At 46.4% G+C, this 19,823-nt stretch overlaps 1 protein-coding gene across 12 annotated transcripts in view; it reads left to right on the top strand.

Annotated features, from left to right (window-relative positions):
- The window catches only part of LOC115152031 (FERM domain-containing protein 4A), a 217,036-nt gene extending 200,046 nt beyond the window's left edge, over positions 1-16,990 (top strand). For 6 of the 12 annotated variants that reach the window (XM_029696487.1, XM_029696488.1, XM_029696484.1 and 3 more), the window contains exons 15-24: positions 805-938; positions 1,131-1,253; positions 6,239-6,530; positions 6,682-6,738; positions 6,879-7,116; positions 7,262-7,423; positions 7,583-7,927; positions 8,034-8,605; positions 11,617-11,716; positions 15,269-16,990. In XM_029696487.1, the coding sequence (XP_029552347.1) occupies positions 805-938; positions 1,131-1,253; positions 6,239-6,530; positions 6,682-6,738; positions 6,879-7,116; positions 7,262-7,423; positions 7,583-7,927; positions 8,034-8,605; positions 11,617-11,716; positions 15,269-15,371 (2,126 nt within the window). In that variant the 3' untranslated portion in view covers positions 15,372-16,990. Of the gene's footprint in view, positions 1-804; positions 939-1,130; positions 1,254-6,238; positions 6,531-6,681; positions 6,739-6,878; positions 7,117-7,261; positions 7,424-7,582; positions 7,928-8,033; positions 8,606-11,616; positions 11,717-12,366; positions 12,439-15,268 lie in introns of all 12 variants that reach the window. The other 6 variants (XM_029696486.1, XM_029696483.1, XM_029696493.1 and 3 more) reach the window with 6 other exon arrangements.
- Positions 16,991-19,823: the final 2,833 nt, after the last annotated feature.

Below are 19,823 nucleotides of genomic sequence, written 5' to 3'. Positions count from 1 at the left end.
CTCCCTGACGTTGTGTCTCAGCTATCTCCATGTACCCCTTTCTCTCCATCACCCTCCGACAGAGACTACCTCTAATACACACACTCACTCACATATTCCTACAAGGACACACAGTCTCTTCTCACTTTCAACCTCGTCTCCTCAGAGCAGTGTGTGTGTGTGTGTGTGTGTGTGTGTGTGTGTGTGTGTGTGTGTGTGTGTGTGTGTGTGTGTGTGTGTGTGTGTGTGTGTGTGTGTGTGTGTGTGTGTTAATCTAATGACACGCTGCCTCGCAACAGAATGATGTCACTGATATGTTGCTGTCACATATGAGTAGTGCTGTTATGTTAATGTGTCTCCGTCACTTTCTCTGTACCGTTTTCGGCAGTGTAGACCTTCTGGATCAATCTATCAACAGTGCAGGGGGTGTATATTAGTGCTACACAGTAAGGTTATAGTACAAATGACCTGGACTAACCTGTACCCCCTGCACATTGACTCGGTACTGGTACCCCCTGTATATAGCCTTGTTATTGTTATGTCATCTTATTGTGTTACTTTTTATTTTGTACTTTAGTATATTTAAATATTTTCTTAACCCTATTTCTTGAACTGCATTGTTGGTTAAGTAAGTAAGCATTTCACGGTAAGGTCTATCTATACCTGTTGTATTCGGCGCATGTGACAAATAAAATTGGATTTGATAGTAAGCTTCTTTCTTACAGTTTTCTACGCTCTGGTCCATGTTCAGTGCTAAGTTCTAAGAGTATCTGTTATCTGTGTGTGTGTTCTGACTGTATCTCTGCTCTGTGTATGTCTGTGTAGGTTCCCAGGAGTCGGACAGTTCTCAGACAGCTAAGAAAGACATGCTGGCAGCCCTGAGGGCCAGACAGGAGGCTCTGGAGGAGACTCTCAAACAAAGATTAGAGGAACTCAAGAACATCTGTATCAGAGAGGCGGTAAGACACATGCACAAACACACATACATACCAACATCAATGAGGAATAATCAATTAAATGTATTTCTCTCTCCTTCTCTCTCCTGCTGCTCTTCTCTTTCTCTCTCTCTCTCTCTCTCTCTCTCTCTCTCTCTCTCTCTCTCTCTCTCTCTCTCTCTCTCTCTCTCTCTCTGCCTCTCCTTCTCTCTCTAGGAGTTGACAGGGAAGCTGCCTAAGGAGTATCCATTGGATCCAGGGGAGGAGCCTCCGACGGTCAGAAGGAAGATTGGCACTGCCTTCAAACTGGACGAACACAAGATCCAGCCGAAAGGAGAGGTCAGAGAAACCTCTCAAACTGTAACTGCCCCTTTAAGATCCAGCCTAAAGGAGAGGGAAGAGAAACCTCTCAAACTGTAACTGCCCCTTTAAGATCCAGCCTAAAGGAGAGGGCAGAGAAATCTCTCCAACCATAACTGCCCCTTTAAGATCCAGCCTAAAGGAGAGGGCAGAGAAATCTCTCCAACCATAACTGCCCCTTTAAGATCCAGCCTAAAGGAGAGGTCAGAGAAATCTCTCAAGCAGTAACTGCCCCTTTAAGATCCAGCCTAAAGGAGAGGTCAGAGAAACCTCTCCAGCAGTAACTGCCCCTTTAAGATCCAGCCTAAAGGAGAGGGCAGAGAAATCTCTCCAACCATAACTGCCCCTTTAAGATCCAGCCTAAAGGAGAGGTCAGAGAAATCTCTCAAGCAGTAACTGCCCCTTTAAGATCCAGCCTAAAGGAGAGGGCAGAGAAATCTCTCCAACCATAACTGCCCCTTTAAGATCCAGCCTAAAGGAGAGGGCAGAGAAATCTCTCCAACCATAACTGCCCCTTTAAGATCCAGCCTAAAGGAGAGGTCAGAGAAATCTCTCAAGCAGTAACTGCCCCTTTAAGATCCAGCCTAAAGGAGAGGTCAGAGAAATCTCTCCAACCATAACTGCCCCTTTAAGATCCAGCCTAAAGGAGAGGGCAGAGAAACCTCTCAAGCAGTAACTGCCCCTTTAAGATCCAGCCTAAAGGAGAGGGCAGAGAAATCTCTCCAACCATAACTACCCCTTTAAGATCCAGCCTAAAGGAGAGGTCAGAGAAATCTCTCCAACCATAACTGCCCCTTTAAGATCCAGCCTAAAGGAGAGGTCAGAGAAACCTCTCAAACCATAACTGCCCCTTTAAGATCCAGCCTAAAGGAGAGGTCAGAGAAACCTCTCAAACCATAACTGCCCCTTTAAGATCCAGCCTAAAGGAGAGGTCAGAGAAACCTCTCAAACCATAACTGCCCTAAGTCCACATCTGATCCAACTGTTTCCAGTGGTTCCATTCAGTTCTAGCTAATTGGAGGAGTTCTGTTTGTCTCCCAGTGTAGATAAACTTCCTCATGAACCTGGGGTTATTTAAAGCTGCAATATGTAACTTTTTGGGCGACCCGACCAAATTCCCATAGAAATTTGAGTTATAGATCTGTCATTCTCTTTGACAGCAAGTCTAAAAAGCGGTAGATCTGTTCGTTGTGTGCTATTTCTATGCTTCCCGTTCTTACGTTTTTACTTTCGGTTTTGTACACCAGCTTCATATATTTATGGAAGATATATTTCACAGTGGTTTAGATGGTACCGTGATTCTCTACACTATATACTTGATTGTTTTGTCACATAAACTGAAATTACTATTAGAATTTTAGCAACCAGAAAATGGAGGAGCAATATCTGCATAGTGCATCTTTAATAGATATGGTTAGACTTGGGGATGGAGAATTGATCTTAAATCATTGGTTGAAACAGAAGAGTAACTGGGGCATTGGCTAAGCCAGCACTTTGAAAAGTTTGGTATCTGCTTTGAAGTTGGTTTGAAGTCATCCTCAATCCCTCTTTCTCTCTCTTCTTCTCTTCTTCTATTGCTGAATCTGTCTGTCTGTTCTTCTATTTTGTGCCTTAGTAGATTTTCCACTGCTTCGGGGCTGACTAAAAATAGCTTGTCTGCTCCGTACCACAGGAAGTGGTGATAGTGGGAGAGAGAGAAGAAAGTGTGTGTGTGTGTGTGCGTGCATGTGTGTGTCTTGGATTGTATGCATTGAAATGAATCCAGGGTCACAGCATTATGAAACCGCGAGGCTAGCAGGAAGATGTCTCAGGTTTTACACTAGTCAAACCTTGTTACCTCAGAACACACACACACACACATACACACACACACACACACACACAGACACACACAGAGGTTATTCTGGCAGGGGGATGTAGAGATTGTTTAGTGAGAGGGATTCCTCCAGGCTGAGGCAGTCTTGGGGATGTTGACCTATGTGTGAAACAAGCCTAGTGTATTTACCTCTTTGTCTTTGTGAGCTGTGCTCATATTTACTGTTCTGTTGTGTTTTTCTGAACCCCTGCCCTGGACATAAGTTCACCCACACATGGACCATACATACACAGGGATGTGTGTTATGGGTAGGGGGATGTGTGTTATGGGTAGGGATATGTGTGTTATGGGTAGGGGAATGTGTGTTATGGGTAGGGGGGATGTGTGTTATGGGTAGGGGGATGTGTGTTATGGGTAGGGCTATGTGTGTTATGGGTAGGAGGATGTGTGATATGGGTAGGGGGGGGATGTGTGTTATGGGTAGGAGGGATGTGTGTTATGGGTAGGGGGGATGTGTGTTATGGGTAGGGAGATGTGTGTTATGGGTAGGGGTATGTGTGTTATGGGTAGGGATATGTGTGTTATGGGTAGGGGGATGTGTGTTATTGGTAGGGGGATGTGTGTTATGGGTAGGGGGATGTGTGTTATGGGTAGGGGGATGTGTGTTATGGGTAGGGGGATGTGTGTTATGGGTAGGGGGATGTGTGTTATGGGTAGGGAGATGTGTGTTATGGGTAGGGGCTGTGTGTTATGGGTAGGTGGCTGTGTGTTATGGGTAGGGGGCTGTGTGTTATGGGTAGGGATATGTGTGTTATGGGTAGGGGGCTGTGTGTTATGGGTAGGGGGCTGTGTGTTATGGGTAGGGGGCTGTGTGTTATGGGTAGGGGGCTGTGTGTTATGGGTAGGGGGCTGTGTGTTATGGGTAGGAGGATGTGTGTTATGGGTAGATGGCTGTGTGTTATGGGTAGGGGGCTGTGTGTTATGGGTAGGGGGCTGTGTGTTATGGGTAGGAGGCTGTGTGTTATGGGTAGGGGCTGTGTGTTATGGGTAGGGTGATGTGTGTTATGGGTAGGGAGATGTGTGTTATGGGTAGGGGAATGTGTGTTATGGGTAGGAGGATGTGTGTTATGGGTTGGGGAATGTGTGTTATGGGTAGGGGAGATGTGTGTTATGGGTAGGGAGGATGTGTGTTATGGGTAGGAGGATGTGTATTATGGGTAGGGGGGAATGTGTGTTATGGGTAGGAGGATGTGTGTTATGGGTAGGGTAATGTGTGTTATGGGTAGGGGGATGTGTGTTATGGGTAGGAGGATGTGTGTTATGGGTAGGGGGATGTGTGTTATGGGTAGGGGGATGTGTGTTATGGGTAGGAGGGATGTGTGTTATGGGTAGGAGGTGATGTGTGTTATGGGTAGGGGATGTGTGTTATGGGTAGGGAGATGTGTGTTATGGGTAGGGTGATGTGTGTTATGGGTAGGGAGATGTGTGTTATGGGTAGGGTGATGTGTGTTATGGGTAGGGAGATGTGTGTTATGGGTAGGAGGGAATGTGTGTTATGGGTAGGAGGTGATGTGTGTTATGGTAGGGGGATGTGTGTTATGGGTAGGGTATGTGTGTTATGGGTAGGGGATGTGTGTTATTGGTAGGGGGATGTGTGTGCTTGTATGCATCCATGCGTAGAGCCGTGTGAAAGCCAGTTGAAATAGTTACTGCTTTCTGTCTGTTCACTAGTCTCGCCTCACTAGTCCCTGTAGAACGTACAGAAACACTAAGTCCCAATGGTTCTCATGTGATGAAACACTGTTGCTGTTGGGTCATGATCTGCTCTCTGCTGTTATTGAGTTGTGTGTTATGGGTAAGGGGCTGTGTGTTATGGGTAGGGAGCTGTGTGTTATGGGTAGGGGGCTGTGTGTTATGGGTAGGGGGCTGTGTGTTATGGGTAGGGGGCTGTGTGTTATGGGTAGGGGGCTGTGTGTTATGGGTAGGGGGCTGTGTGTTATGGGTAAGGGGCTGTGTGTTATGGGTAGGAGGATGTGTGTTATGGGTAGGGTGATGTGTGTTATGGGTAGGGGGATGTGTGTTATGGTAGGGGGCTGTGTGTTATGGGTAGGGGGATGTGTGTTATGGGTAGGGGGCTGTGTGTTATGGGTAGGGGGCTGTGTGTTATGGGTAGGGGGCTGTGTGTTATGGGTAGGGGGATGTGTGTTATGGGTAGGGGGCTGTGTGTTATGGGTAGGGGGCTGTGTGTTATGGGTAGGGGGCTGTGTGTTATGGGTAGGGGGCTGTGTGTTATGGGTAGGGGGCTGTGTGTTATGGGTAGGGGGATGTGTGTTATGGGTAGGGGGATATGTGTGTTATGGGTAGGGGGATGTGTGTTATGGGTAGGGGGCTGTGTGTTATGGGTAGGGGGCTGTGTGTTATGGGTAGGTGGCTGTGTGTTATGGGTAGGGGGCTGTGTGTTATGGGTAGGGATATGTGTGTTATGGGTAGGGGGATGTGTGTTATGGGTAGGGGGCTGTGTGTTATGGGTAGGTTGCTGTGTGTTATGGGTAGGTGGCTGTGTGTTATGGGTATGGGGCTGTGTGTTATGGGTAGGGGGCTGTGTGTTATGGGTAGGTGGCTGTGTGTTATGGGTAGGGGGCTGTGTGTTATGGGTAGGGGGCTGTGTGTTATGGGTAGGGGGCTGTGTGTTATGGGTAGGGGCTATGTGTTATGGGTAGGGGGAGTTGGGGGCGAACATGGGGTCTCATAGGAGATGGTGAGGAGGAGGGCGGTGAGGGGGTGATTTTTGGGAGAACTGGGGTCTGAGGAAGCTAGCCAAGGCTGGGGGAGGTATGGAGGTGAGGGGAGAGTTAGGGGGAGTTGGGGGTGTTTTAGGGATTCTCATGGGAGACGAGGCAGTGCTGGGAAAGTGTGGGGAAGGAAGGAAGATGGATGGTTTCCTCATTGTGTTTGTACTGGCCTGGGAACACGCTTTAAGTTACTGGTGGATGTGAGTGACTCATGTCTGAGTATGTGTGTCTGAGTGTGTGTGTCTGAGTGTGTGCATGTGTGTCATCACTTGTGTGTGAGCGTGTTTGTTTGTGTGTGCATGTGTCACTTCCTAACCCTTGTGTGTGTGTCTCTCTCTCTCTCTCTCTCTCAACAGGAGGAGGAGCTAGAGCGTCTAGAGAGGGAGTTTGCCATCCAATCCCAGATCACGGAGGCTGCGAGGCGTCTGGCCAGCGATCCGCACGTGAGCAGTAAGAAGCTGAAAAAACAGAGGAAGACGTCGTACCTCAACGCGCTGAAGAAACTCCAGGAGATAGAAAACGCCATCAACGAACAGCGTGTCCGCTCTGGGAAGAAACCCACGCAACGCGCTTCGCTTATCATAGAGGGTGAGACTACACACATGCTGAGAGAATCGCTTATAAGAACCACATCGCGTAATAAAGAGGGTGAGACCAGGCACACACACAATCACAAATTCACAAACACACACTCGCATACACACACACATGACAAGAAGTGCTCATGAACATGAATTGAAACACATCTACTTCACCTACTTCACCAATGCCATAGTGAAATGTTTTTCCTCTCCCACAGAGGCCAACATCGGCTCAGAGGACAGCTCTCTGTCTGACGCTCTGGTCCTAGACGACGGTATCTCTCTCCTCTCTCTCTCTCTCTCTCTCTCTCTCTCTCCACTAAAATACATCTAAAAGTTCATCAGTGTCTTTCTAATTGGGACTAATCAGTGATCCATCAATCTAACCAACCCCTATCTCCTCTCGCTCTATCAGATGACCCCCAGATGACAGGGACCCCCACCTTCTCTCCGGCAGTGTCTCCCCATAAGGGCCTCCCTCCCCGGCCTCCCTCCCACAGCCGGCCCCCTCCCCCCCAGTCTCTAGATGGCCTCAGCCACCTGCACTACTCCCGCTCCGAATACGACAAGTCCCCCATTAAACCCAAGATGTGGAGCGAGTCCTCGCTGGACGAACCCTATGAAAGGGTCAAGAAACGCTCTTCACACTCCAGGTGAGAGGTCAACTCTGTTGCCATGACGATATATCTATACTGGGGTCGTGGGGCATGTGATAGTTGGTTGAATGATAGTATAATGATTTGAAGATAGCAACAGTAATGTTAAGGTTTTCTAAGGGCTCTGTCTCTCCCTGGCCAGTCACAGGCGGTTACCCGGCTCTGGTAGTTGTGCGGAGGCAGGAGGCAGTAACTCTCTGCAGAGTAGCCCCATCAGGAGTGTTGCTCATTGGAGCTCCCAGTCCAGCATGCCCTCCACCCCCGACCTGAGGACCAGGATCCCTCACTACGTACACTCCACCAGGTGACCACCAGATAACCTCAAAATATCCTTCAGAAAACTACCGCGCTATGGTCACCTCACTAGGTCAAAGTCACAACCATACTGTAACCTCTCTCTTCATCTTTCCCTTCCTCTCTCCATCTCTCGCCCTCCTTCTCTGCATCTCTCTCCCTCCACCAGGTCTGTGGACATCAGTCCCACCCATCTGCACAGTCTGGTTCAGCACTTTAGGAACCGCAGCTCCAGCCTGGAATCTCAGGGCAAGCTGCTGGCCTCCGACCCCGACACACACACTCACACACACACCCTGGGAGCCCCGGGCAGCCCAGACATCTTCCTGGCCCCGGGGACTCGCAGCTCCAATGGCTCTGACCCGCTGGACGACTGTTCGTCCTGTACCTCCCAGAGCAGCTCAGAACACTACTACCCTGGGGGAGCCCCAGGCTCCAACCCTAACTACTCCACCCTAGGAGAGGACTCCCCTTCCAAAGCCAGGCAGAGACAGAGGCAGAGACAGAGACACAGGTTAGTACAGCACAGGTGGGTGTGTCCAGAGACTGACTTTAGGCTTGTTTAGCAGAGGATTTGTTTCTATGTTTAATATGTATGTTAACCTCCTCTCTCGCTCCAGGTCTGCAGGTCACCTTGGTTCCTCTAACTCTGGCTCCATGCCCAACCTTGCAGCCAAGAACGGTTCAGGGTGCGGTGGTACGGGGAGGGCAGGGACTGGGTCAGGGCAGCACGGGGTGTACCTCCACAGCCAGAGCCAGCCCTCGTCCCAGTACCGGATTAAAGAGTACCCCCTGTACGTAGAGGGCAGCCCCAACCCGGTGGTGGTGCGCAGCCTGGAGAGTGACCAGGAGGGCCACTACAGCGTCAAGGCCCAGTTCAAAACCTCCAGCTCCTACACAGCCGGGGGCCTCTACAAGGAGACCTGGGGGGGCGAGGAGGGGGGAGAGGGGAGCAGCAGACTCACCCCGTCCCGCTCCCAGATCGTACGGACTCCCTCGCTGGGGCGAGAGGGAGGAGGAGGGGGGAGGGCGGTGGTGTCGGATGAGTTGAGGTGTTGGTACCAGCGCTCTACGGGCAGTGTAAAGGAGAGGAGTCACTCCGGCTCCAACACGTCGGACAGCGGCTCGCTGCAAGGCACGCTGGGACCCAGACGAGGGAGCAGGGTGGGGACGCTCGCCAAGGGATCACCAGGTGGGTGACAATACACACACGTTGACCCGTTTATGTTCTAGGATAGAATCTGGTAGGATAGTTCGAGTTTTGATTGGGTCAAGCATTGTAAAGGACAGATACACATATATATATATACACATATATATATATATATATATATATATATATATATATATATATATATATATATATACACACACACAGTTGAAGTCAGAAGTTTACATACACTTAGCTTGTAGTCATTAAAACTCATTTTTCAACCACTCCACAAATTTCTTGTCAACAAACTATAGTTTTGGCAAGTCGGTTAGGACATCTACTGTGTGCATGACACAAGTCATTTTTCCAACAATTGTTTACAGACAGATTATTTCACTTATTGTATCACAATTCCAGTGGGTCAGAAGTTTACATACACTAAGTTGACTGTGTTTTTAAACAGCTTGGAAAATTCCAGAAAATGGTGTCATGGCTTTAGAAGCTTCTGATAGGCTAATTGACATAATTTGAGTCAATTGGAGCTGTACCTGTGGATGTATTTCAAGGCCTACCTTCAAACTCAGTGCCTATTTGCTTGACGTCAAGGGAAAATCAAAAAATACCTCAGAAAATAAATTGTAGACGTCCACATGTCTGGTTCCTCCTTGGGAGCAATTTCCAAACGCCTGAAGGTACCACGTTCATCTGTACAAACAATAGTATGCAAGTGTAAACACCATGGGACCACACAGCCGTCATACCGCTCAGGAAGGAGACGCGTTCTGTCTCCTAGAGATGAACATTCTATGGTGTGAAAAGTGCAAATCAATCCCAGAACAACAGCAAAGGACCTTGTGAAGATGCTGGAGGAAACAGGGACAAAAGTATCTATATCATAAGTAAAATGAGTCCTATATCGACATAACCTGAAAGGCCGCTCAGCAAGGAAGAAGCCACTGCTCCAAAATTGTCATAAAAAAGCCAGACTAGGGTTTGCAACTGCTCATGGGGACGAAGATCGTACTTTTTGGAGAAATGTCCTCTGATCTGATGAAACAAAAATAGAACTGTTTGGCCATAATGACCATCGTTATGTTTGGAGTAAAAAAGGGAGGCTTGCAAGCCGAAGAAAACCATCCCAACCATGAAGCACGGGGTTGGCAGCATCATGTTGTGGGGGTGCTTTGATGCAGGAGGGACTGGTGCACTTCACAAAATAGATGGCATCATGAGGTAGGAAAATTATGTGGATATATTGAAGCAACATATCAAGACATCAGTCAGGAAGTTAAAGCTTGGTCACAAATGGGTCTTCCAAATGGACAATGACCCCAAGTATACTTCCAAAGTTGTGGCAAAATGGCTTAAGGACAACAAAGTCAAGGTATTGGAGTGGCCCTGACAAAGCCCTGACCTCAATGCTATAGAAAATGTGTGGGCAGAACTGAAAAAGCATGTGTGAGCAAGGAGGCCTACAAACCTGACTCAGTTACACCAGCTCTGTCAGGAGGAATGGGCCAAAATTCACCCAAATTATTGTGGGAAGCTTGTGGAGGGCTACCTGAAATGTTTGAACCAAGTTAAACAATTTAAAGGCAATGCTACCAAATACGAATTGAATGTATGTAAACTTCTGACCCACTGGGAATGTGATGAAAGAAATAAAAGCTGAAATAAATCTTTCTCTCTACTATTATTCTGACATTTCACATTCTTAAAACAAAGTGGTGATCCTAACAGACCTAAGACATGGAATTTTTACTAGGATTAAATGTCAGGAATTGTAAAAAAAAACTGAGTTTAAATGTATTTGGCTATGGTGTATGTAAACTTCCAGCTTCAACTGTATATACACACTACCATTCAAAAGTCACTTAGAAATATCCTTGTTTTTGAAAGAAAAGCAATTGTTTTGTTCATTAAAATAACATAAAATTGATCAGAATTACAGTGTAGACATTGTTAATGTTGTAAATGACTATTGTAGCTTTACACGGCTGATTTTTTTTAAAATGGAATATCTAAATAGGCGTACAGAGGCCCATTATCAGTAACCATCACTCCTGTGTTCCAATGGCATGTTGTGTTAGCTAATCCAAGTTTATAATTTTAAAAGGCTAATTGATCATTATAAAACTATTTTGCAATTATGTTAGCACAGATGAAAACTGTGGTTCTGGTTAAAGAAGCAATAAAACTGGCCTTCTTTACACTAGTTGAGTATCTGGAGCATCAACATTTGTGGGTTCGATTACAGGCTCAAAATGGCCAGAAACAAAGCACTTTCTTCTGAAACTCGTCAGTCTATTCTTGTTCTGAGAAATGAAGGCTATTCCATGCAACAAATTGCCAAGAAACTGAAGATCTCGTACAACGCTGTGTACTACTCCCTTCACAGAACAGCGCAAACTGGTTCAAACCAGAATAGAAAGAGGAGTGGGAGGCCCCAGTGCACAACTGAGCAAGAGGACATTAGAGTGTCTAGTTTGAGAAACAAACACCTCACAAGTCCTCAACTGGCAGCTTCATTAAATAGTACCCGCAAAACACCAGTCTCAACGTCAACAGTGAAGTGGCGACTAGGATGCTGGCCAGAGTTCCTCTGTCCACTGTCTGTGTTCTTTTGCCCATCTTAATCTTTTCTTTTTATTGGCCAGTCTGGCTTTTTCTTTGCAACTCTGCCTAGAAATTCAGCATCCCGGAGTCGCCTCTTCACTGTTGACGTTGAGACTGGTGTTTTGCGGGTACTATTTAATGAAGCTGCCAGTTGAGGACTTGTGATGCATCTGTTTCTCAAACTAGACAAACTTTTGAACGGTAGTGTATATTCTTTACAGAATAGTTAGTTCATGAAAGAACATTGGAGAGGCTGATGTTTAGCAGAGTGTGTGTGAATGAGTGTAAAGCGATCCCTGAACCAAATGGAGCTCGTTAGTCATCTTAGTCACAGTGGGGCATAGCTGGGATAACACAGCCCTTGACCACCTATTGACGTGTGTGTGCGTGTGTGTGTGTGTTTGTGTGTAACTGTGTGTCTCTCTGTACATCAGCGTCTCCTCACAGCCCGAGGAGTGGGACTCCCTCTAGTGAACAGGCCGCAACACCCACGCCCCCCTGCAGCCCACAACACATCCTCAACTGGCAGAGCGGGTACGACACACACATGCACACACATGACAGACACACAGACAAACAGCACACACACACATGCACACACCAATACATCATTTGCAGAGTGATATATAACGTGTTTGGGGTTAAAGACCAGGCACTCAGTATCCTAATCCTATTTGACATTTAACCTTGGGTTAAAGGGTAAACATTAAAGGCTTTGGCTCCTGTATTGCAATTCACAGGACAGAATCTGCATCCTCACAAAACATCTTCAGCATCTATGCTTCTCTTTACAACCTCTATAACCTCTGCCTTACCAACCCCTAACTTTTGTACTTCTGCAGCACGGTACTCTGTCTAGCTACTGATCACACGGCTGTCTTGTCTTCCTAAAGGACTAACTGATTTGTTAACTTATCTTTCCTCTCTTTCACTCCTCTCTTTTTCCTTCTCACTCCATCCCTCTTCTCTCTTTTTCCTTCTCACTCCATCCCTCTTCATCTTTCTCCCTCTCTCCCTCTCACTCCCTCTCCTCCTGTACTAACCTCTCTGCTGTCTGTCTGTCTGTCTGTCTGTCTGTCTGTCTGTCTGTCTGTCTGTCTGTCTGTCTGTCTGTCTGTCTGTCTGTCTGTCTGTCTGTCTGTCTGTCTGTCTGTCTGTCTGTCTGTCTGTGTTTCCTGGTTTAGCGGTACAGCAGACAGCTCTCCTACTGAAGACGTGTGTCAGTCTCCCACTCAGCCCAGCTCTGACGCATAGAGGTACTATCTGTCTGCCAGGACTCTCCCAGAACACAGACCTAGAAACACAACAAATATACCAGAGAACGACAGAACAACAATCGAGAACCATAGACCATAGAAACAACCCATACTTTCGGTCTGGACACTCCTAGACTTCCAGGATATAGAAACACACCCGATAGAATAAATCCTGGCACCTAGACCAGAGACATAGAAACAGAAACTGAAATAGATCAGGGGCATAGAAATAGATCCCCTTGACTAGGTATGTAGAAACAGAACCTGAACTAGATCAAAGGTGTAGAAATATACTGCTCAAAAAAATAAAGGGAACACTTAAACAACATATCCTAGATCTGAATGAAATAAATAATCTTATTAAATACTTTTTTCTTTACATAGTTGAATGTGCTGACAACAAAATCACACAAAAATAATCAATGGAAATCCAATTTATCAACCCATGGAGGTCTGGATTTGGAGTCACACTCAAAATTAAAGTGGAAAACCACATTACAGGCTGATCCAACTTTGATGTAATGTCCTTAAAACAAGTCAAAATGAGGCTCAGTAGTGTGTGTGGCCTCCACGTGCCTGTATGACCTCCCTACAACGCCTGGGCATGCTCCTGATGAGGTGGCGGATGGTCTCCTGAGGGATTTCCTCCCAGACCTGGACTAAAGTATCCGCCAACTCCTGGACAGTCTGTGGTGCAACGTGGCGTTGGTGGATGGAGCGAGACATGATGTCCCAGATGTGCTCAATTGGATTCAGTTCTGGGGAACGGGCGGGCCAGTCCATAGCATCAATGCCTTCCTCTTGCAGGAACTGCTGACACACTCCAGCCACATGAGGTCTAGCATTGTCTTGCATTAGGAGGAACCCAGGGCCAACCGCACCAGCATATGGTCTCACAAGGGGTCTGAGGATCTCATCTCGGTACCTAATGGCAGTCAGGCTACCTCTGGCGAGCACATGGAGGGCTGTGCTGCCCCCCAAAGAAATGCCACCCCACACCATGACTGACCCACCGCCAAACTGGTCATGCTGGAGGATGTTGCAGGCAGCAGAACGTTCTCCACAGCGTCTCCAGACTCTGTCACGTCTGTCACGTGCTCAGTGTGAACCTGCTTTCATCTGTGAAGAGCACAGGGCGCCAGTGGCTTGGTGTTCTCTGGCAAATGCTAAACGTCCTGCACGGTGTTGGGCTGTAAGCACAACCCCCACCTGTGGACATCGGGCCCTCATACGACCCTCATGAAGTCTGTTTCTGACCGTTTGAGCAGACACATGCACATTTGTGGCCTGCTGGAGGTCATTTTGCAGGGCTTTGGCAGTGCTTCTCCTGCTCCTCCTTGCACAAAGGCGGAGGTAGGTCTTGCTGCTGGGTTGTTTCCCTCCTACGGCCTCCTCCACATCTCCTGATGTACTGGCCTGTCTCCTGGTAGCGCCTCTATGCTCTGGACACTACGCTGACAGACACAGCAAACCTTCTTGCCACAGCTCGCATTGATGTGCCATCCTGGATGAGCTGCACTACCTGAGCCACTTGTGTGGGTTGTAGACTCCGTCTCATGCTACCACTAGAGTGAAAGCATCGCCAGCATTCAAAAGTGACCAAAATATCAGCCAGGAAGCATAGGAACTGAGAAGTGGTCTGTGGTCCCCACCTGCAGAACCACTCCTTTATTGGGGGTGTCTTGTTAATTGCCTATAATTTCCACCTGTTGTCTATTCCATTTGCACAACAGCATGTGAAATTTATTGTCAATCAGTGTTGCTTCCTAAGTGGACAGTTTGATTTCACAGAAGTGTGATTGACTTGGAGTTACATTGTGTTGTTTAAGTGTTCCCTTTATTTTTTTGAGCAGTGTATAATCTGTTTTCTAGATTCTTAGTTTTGTACCAAATACTGAGTTGAATAGGCTCTTCCCATTTCTAATCCTTTCTTATAGCAAGTTTGGGAATGGTGTCTGTTCTATCTGCTCTGTTTCTATGACTGTAACTGGACTCTGCATGTCTGCTGTGTGTGGCTGCTCTCTAAAGCAGGCCTTTTGACTCATCTTTATCGGCTGGCCTACCCTTCCTCCTAGACTTTGATTGTTGCTTTTATGATATGTTTATACATATATTTGCTTTACTAAAACAAAAACAATAATTTTATTTTATGCACTTTGAGATGATTCTTGAAGAATTAAAAGCGCTTCACAAATGTAATTTATTATTATTATTACTACTACAGTATATCCTAACCCTCACTCTGTACTCTATTACCATCCCTAATTGAACTTGAATTTAGTCAACTCAATAGCGTTTCTCACTGTTGACTTCTCCCAGGCGTGTGCGCTCATTGCTCGTGTGCTTCCCCCTCAAAGATTGTTAAGCAGTAGCCACAGGGAGTATCCAAAATAATACCAGTTCCTTCATTCTAAAACCACCAGAGTAGTACACTAACAGGACGTGTGACTTGCCATAGAGACAGCAATATAGGAGGAGTGATTGGCCAGTTTGAAATGAGGCCTGAAAAGAGGGATAGGCCTTATGGATTGTGCACATTGTTTTCCCAAAAGCTTTAGATCTAGACAAAGACAGTAACCATCAGAGCAATGAGACCAAAACGACACAAACCAATCAAGTTTATTGATCATAACGGTTTGTTACAGTCCTTGTTTCAGACCCCCCCCCTTGACGAAGAACGGTTTCACTAAGCGAAGAAAACAATAACTTTTGTAGATTTTGTGGAAGCAGAGTGCATAAGCCATCAGTCTTCCAGTATTTCCATAATTAAAAATGGTATTCTCGCTCTCTTTCTCTCTCACTCTCTCTCTCTCGCTCTCTCTGTCTGCAGGTCATTCAATGATAGTTGTTTTCTCAGCAGTCCTCTGTGTTCAGAGCTGGCAGATGTCCAGTGGTACGGACACGACAAGGCCAAACCTGGAACCCTGGTCTGACCTACTGACCACCACCCAACACCTACTGACCCTTACTGACCCTCAACACTGACCCTTACTGCCTCCACCAACCTCTCCTCTAGCCCTGACTAGACTGGCCTCATCATGGACAGGAAACCCTCCTCCATCCCTCCCTTTATCCATCTTTCCCATCCATTTTTCTTTTGTGCATATCAAGCTTGGTTGAGCTGGGGTTTATAGGAAGAACATGCCCAACTGGGCAGGACTATTTCTGTGGAACAGCCAAACAGAGCCACTGAATGATCGTGAACTCTGACCTTTAATCCCTGACCCTGCTTCAGTCTGAGCCCCAGGGAGACCAGGAGTGGGAAAGGGGGGAGGTGGGGGGGTGTAAGAGCACACACACATACAACCCCCTGCCCAGACTACACGACCCTCAGGCCCTGACCTATATCTACCCCTGACCCCAGTGTGTTGCCAGCCAATCAGAGGATACCTACAAGATGAAATGTGTTTTGGCTCAAATTCTGGGCCTGTGTGTACGCTGGATCTGCTAGGTTCATTTCATGTTCGAAGTCTGTTTATTTCTCTGTATCGTTTTGTACAAAAAAATGAAAATATTGCTTGGGAGACTCAATTACTTTTCCACCCTTTAGGAAAATTGCAGAGCAGATTATTGGAGAATTCTAGATTATCTGAAAGACAAATGACAAACATACAAACATTCCCAACAATTATAATCCCAATCCCAACTATCTATCCCACAACCAAAGATCCACCTGACTGACCAATGGCACCAGTCCCATGGACACACTGGGAACACTGGTTTATCATACTGGAAGTTACACCCCACATACTGGGAGTTCTCAGAGGAACTGAAAGACTGGTCAATTCTACTGGGATCCTGCTGGGAGTTCTGAGCACATCTATTGGGATGTCAGTCATCCGAATTGGGAGTGTACAACAGCCAGCCAGACTGATCGACTAGTCTCTGGTACTGGGACGATCCACACTGCTACTGAGTAGTGAGCTCCTGGACTTGGATGTTTTTTCCACTATGCTGGGGCACTGTGCTCAGCTGTACTGGGAGATTATGTGCGGACTGGGGGCCCTGCACATCCAGACCACAGACAGACAGGGACAGATTGGGGGCCCTGCACAGCCAGACCAGAGACAGACAGGGACGGACTGGGGGCCCTGCACAGCCAGACCAGAGACAGACAGGGACGGAATGGGGGCCCTGCACAGCCAGACCAGAGACAGACAGGGACAGACTGGGGGCCACAGACACTTCTTCAGGGTTTGGGTCCTGTAGAGCCAGAATATGCTAGGAATCTCTTGCTTAAAGCTAATGTCTTGAGTTTGGGTGAAACTGTAGCTATGTGTGTAGTAGTTTTGGGTTGAATTGGAATTAAGACCACATGTACTTTTGTGGGTTTATTTCCAAACATATCTGCAGGCTTTCGGTTGTCTATTTCATCTGGCTCCTCCCCTTCATTTGACTTCCTGGTGAGAGGTGAAAGCTGATTGGATGTTTAGGGCTGTGTGGAGCTGTCAATCACACAGTTGTAGCGAAGAGCACACCTCCCTCACAGTTGAGCTGTGCATATGATGAGATTGGTGAGATATTAAACACTTCTCCATGCGTTGTGACATCATATACCTGACTGTCTGTCCAGTCCTGTGTTAAAAACGGGATGCAACCCATGTTTAAGGACCAGTCTGTCTGTGTGACGTCAATCTGTCCAACCCCAAGATTGTTCATTGTCTCAGACACCAGTGTAGTATATTTGGGGGTTAATATTTAGATAAAGCATGAGGCCTGTAAACTCCAGAGGGTCCTCATTTGTACAGGTCATTATCTCAGGCTATACTCTCTCTGCCTAACATCTATCAACCGGTCAGAACACACACACATCTTGTATGTGGACTCACACACACACACACACACACACATACAAACACACATTCTTTTCTCAGCGGTGCCATCTATGTCTGTACTCACACCCAGCACTGAAAACCAGGGGCGCTACTTTCACTGGGGACGGGGGGGACACATTCTGAAATTGCATTTTTGTCCCCCCCAGTTTTATCATTGGAATGTGATACAAAACTAGGCAACGGTGTGCTTTAGGACCATGCGGACGCCTTCGAGCGGTCGGGTAGACTGTTTGGAATGTTAATAATAATATGTCCCCCCCCACTTCTTAAACCAAAGTCGCGCCCCTGCTGAAAACAGCCGCTCACTAAAACTACAAACCATATAACTACAAATCCCACAGGGCCCAGTTCCTAGTCTAGCAGAGGAAGTGTCTGCTGTATAGAGATCCTGCTTCCCAGAGCCAAATGAACAGCAGGAAGAGGTCTATACACCAATAGGAGAGATGTCAAGTTAAGTATTCAATCTTAAATTTTGATACCAGAGCACAACATACACAGTTAAACACAATATATGAAAACTATGGGCTCCCGAGTGGCGCGGCGGTCTAAGACACTGCATCTCAGTGCAAGAGGTGTCGCTACATTCCCTGGTTCAAATCCAGGCTGTATCACGGCCATAATTGGGAGTCCCATAGGGTGGTGCACAATTGGCCGGTGTAGGCCGTCATTGTAAATAAGAATTTGTTCTTTACTGACTTCCCTAGTTGTTTTATATATAAACTATAGGCCTATAATATACAGAACCAGTTTTCATCTAGTTCTCCTCCTGAATTTTTGATACATATAAGGGGATTAAGAACATCTGCATAACAACACGTTCATGATGTAAGAGTAAATCCAGACTTAATATAAAAAGTAACACACACACATCTAGTATAGAAATAATGTCACACCAGAACCAAACAGGGTGTTTATATTATTGTGCTTCTATTACTACACTGAACAAAAATATAAATACAACATGTAAAGTGTTGGTCCCATGTTTCATGACCTGAAATAAAAGATTCCAGAAATGTTCCATACGCACAAAAAGCTTATTTCTCTCAAATTTTGTGCACAAATTTGTTTACATCCCTGTTCGTGAGCATTTCTCCTTTGCTATGAAAATCCATCCACCTGACAGGTGTGGCATATCAAGAAGCTGATCATTACACAGGTGCACCTTGTGCTGGGGACAATAAAAGGCCACTCTAAAATGTGTAATTTTGTCACACAACACAATGCCACAGATGTCTCACGTTTTGAGGGAGCGTTCAATTGGCATGCTGAATGCAGGAATGTCCACCAGCGCTGTTGCCAGATCATTTTATGTTAATTTCTCTACGATAAGCCGCTTCCAACGCTGTTTTAGAGAATTTGGCGGCACGTCCAACCGGCCTCACAACCGCAAACCATGTGTATGGCGTCTTGTGGGAAGGCAGTTTGCTGATGTCATTATTGTGAACAGAGTGCCCCATGGGGGCGGTGGGATTATGGTATGGGAAGGCATAAACTACGGACAACGAACACAATTGCATTTTATCAATGGTAATTTGAATGGACAGAGATCCTGTGACGAGATCCTGAGGCCCATTGTCGTGCCATTCATCCGCCGCCATCACCTTATGTTTCAGCATGACAATGCACGGCCCAATGTGGCACAGATCTGTACACAATTCTTGGAAGCTGAATATGTCCCAGTTCTTCCATGGCCTGCCTACTCACCAAATATGTCACCTATTGAGAATGTTTGGGATGCGCTGGATCAACGTGTACAACAGAGTGTTCCAGTTCCCGCCAATATCCAGCAACATCGCACATCCATTAAAGAGGAGTGGGACAACATTCAAAGGCCACAATCAACAGCCTGTTCAACTCTATGCAAAGGAGATGTGTTGCCCTGCATGTGGCAAATGCTGGTCACACCAGATACTAACTTGTTTTCTGATCCATGCCCATACCTTTTTTTAAGGTGTCTGTGACCAACAAAATGCACATCTGTATTCCCAGTCATGTGAAATGAATAGATTAGGACCTAATGCATTTATTTAAATGGCCTAATTTCCTTATATGAACTGTAACTCAGTAAAATATTTGAAATTGTTGCATGTTGCATTTATATTTTTGTTCAGTATAGATGATGTCATCAATGAACTCTGAACTTTGACATTGGTTTAGTAAGTGAGGCCATCATCGTATCCCGCGGTAACAGGGCTGTGACACAGCGAGCATTTATAGCCATGCCCTTGAACCCCTACATTTAATTTATAGATTCCATACACCTCTTGCTTACATAGACCGACACATAGACCAACTCTTGTTACAAGCAAATTCTAAAACAAGTATTTGAAAGCACACCTTATTGTTTTGTACTGGGGAAAAGAAACCTTTGCCTAACATTGTTGTAATGCTGTATGTAGACAGTCGTTATTGTGTGTACAAAAACCCAAACAAAACAATTAATTGCGGTCTCTCAAGCACATGTACAGTGAGGGAAAAAAGTATTTGATCCCCTGCTGATTTTGTACGTTTGCCCACTGACAAATAAATGATCAGTCTATAATTTTAATG

Source organism: Salmo trutta, chromosome 17 (assembly GCF_901001165.1).
Source record: "Salmo trutta chromosome 17, fSalTru1.1, whole genome shotgun sequence".
NCBI classification, from domain to species: domain Eukaryota; kingdom Metazoa; phylum Chordata; class Actinopteri; order Salmoniformes; family Salmonidae; genus Salmo; species Salmo trutta.
Note: the sequence above shows the minus strand (reverse complement) of the source record. Positions and strands in the feature narration are given on the sequence as shown.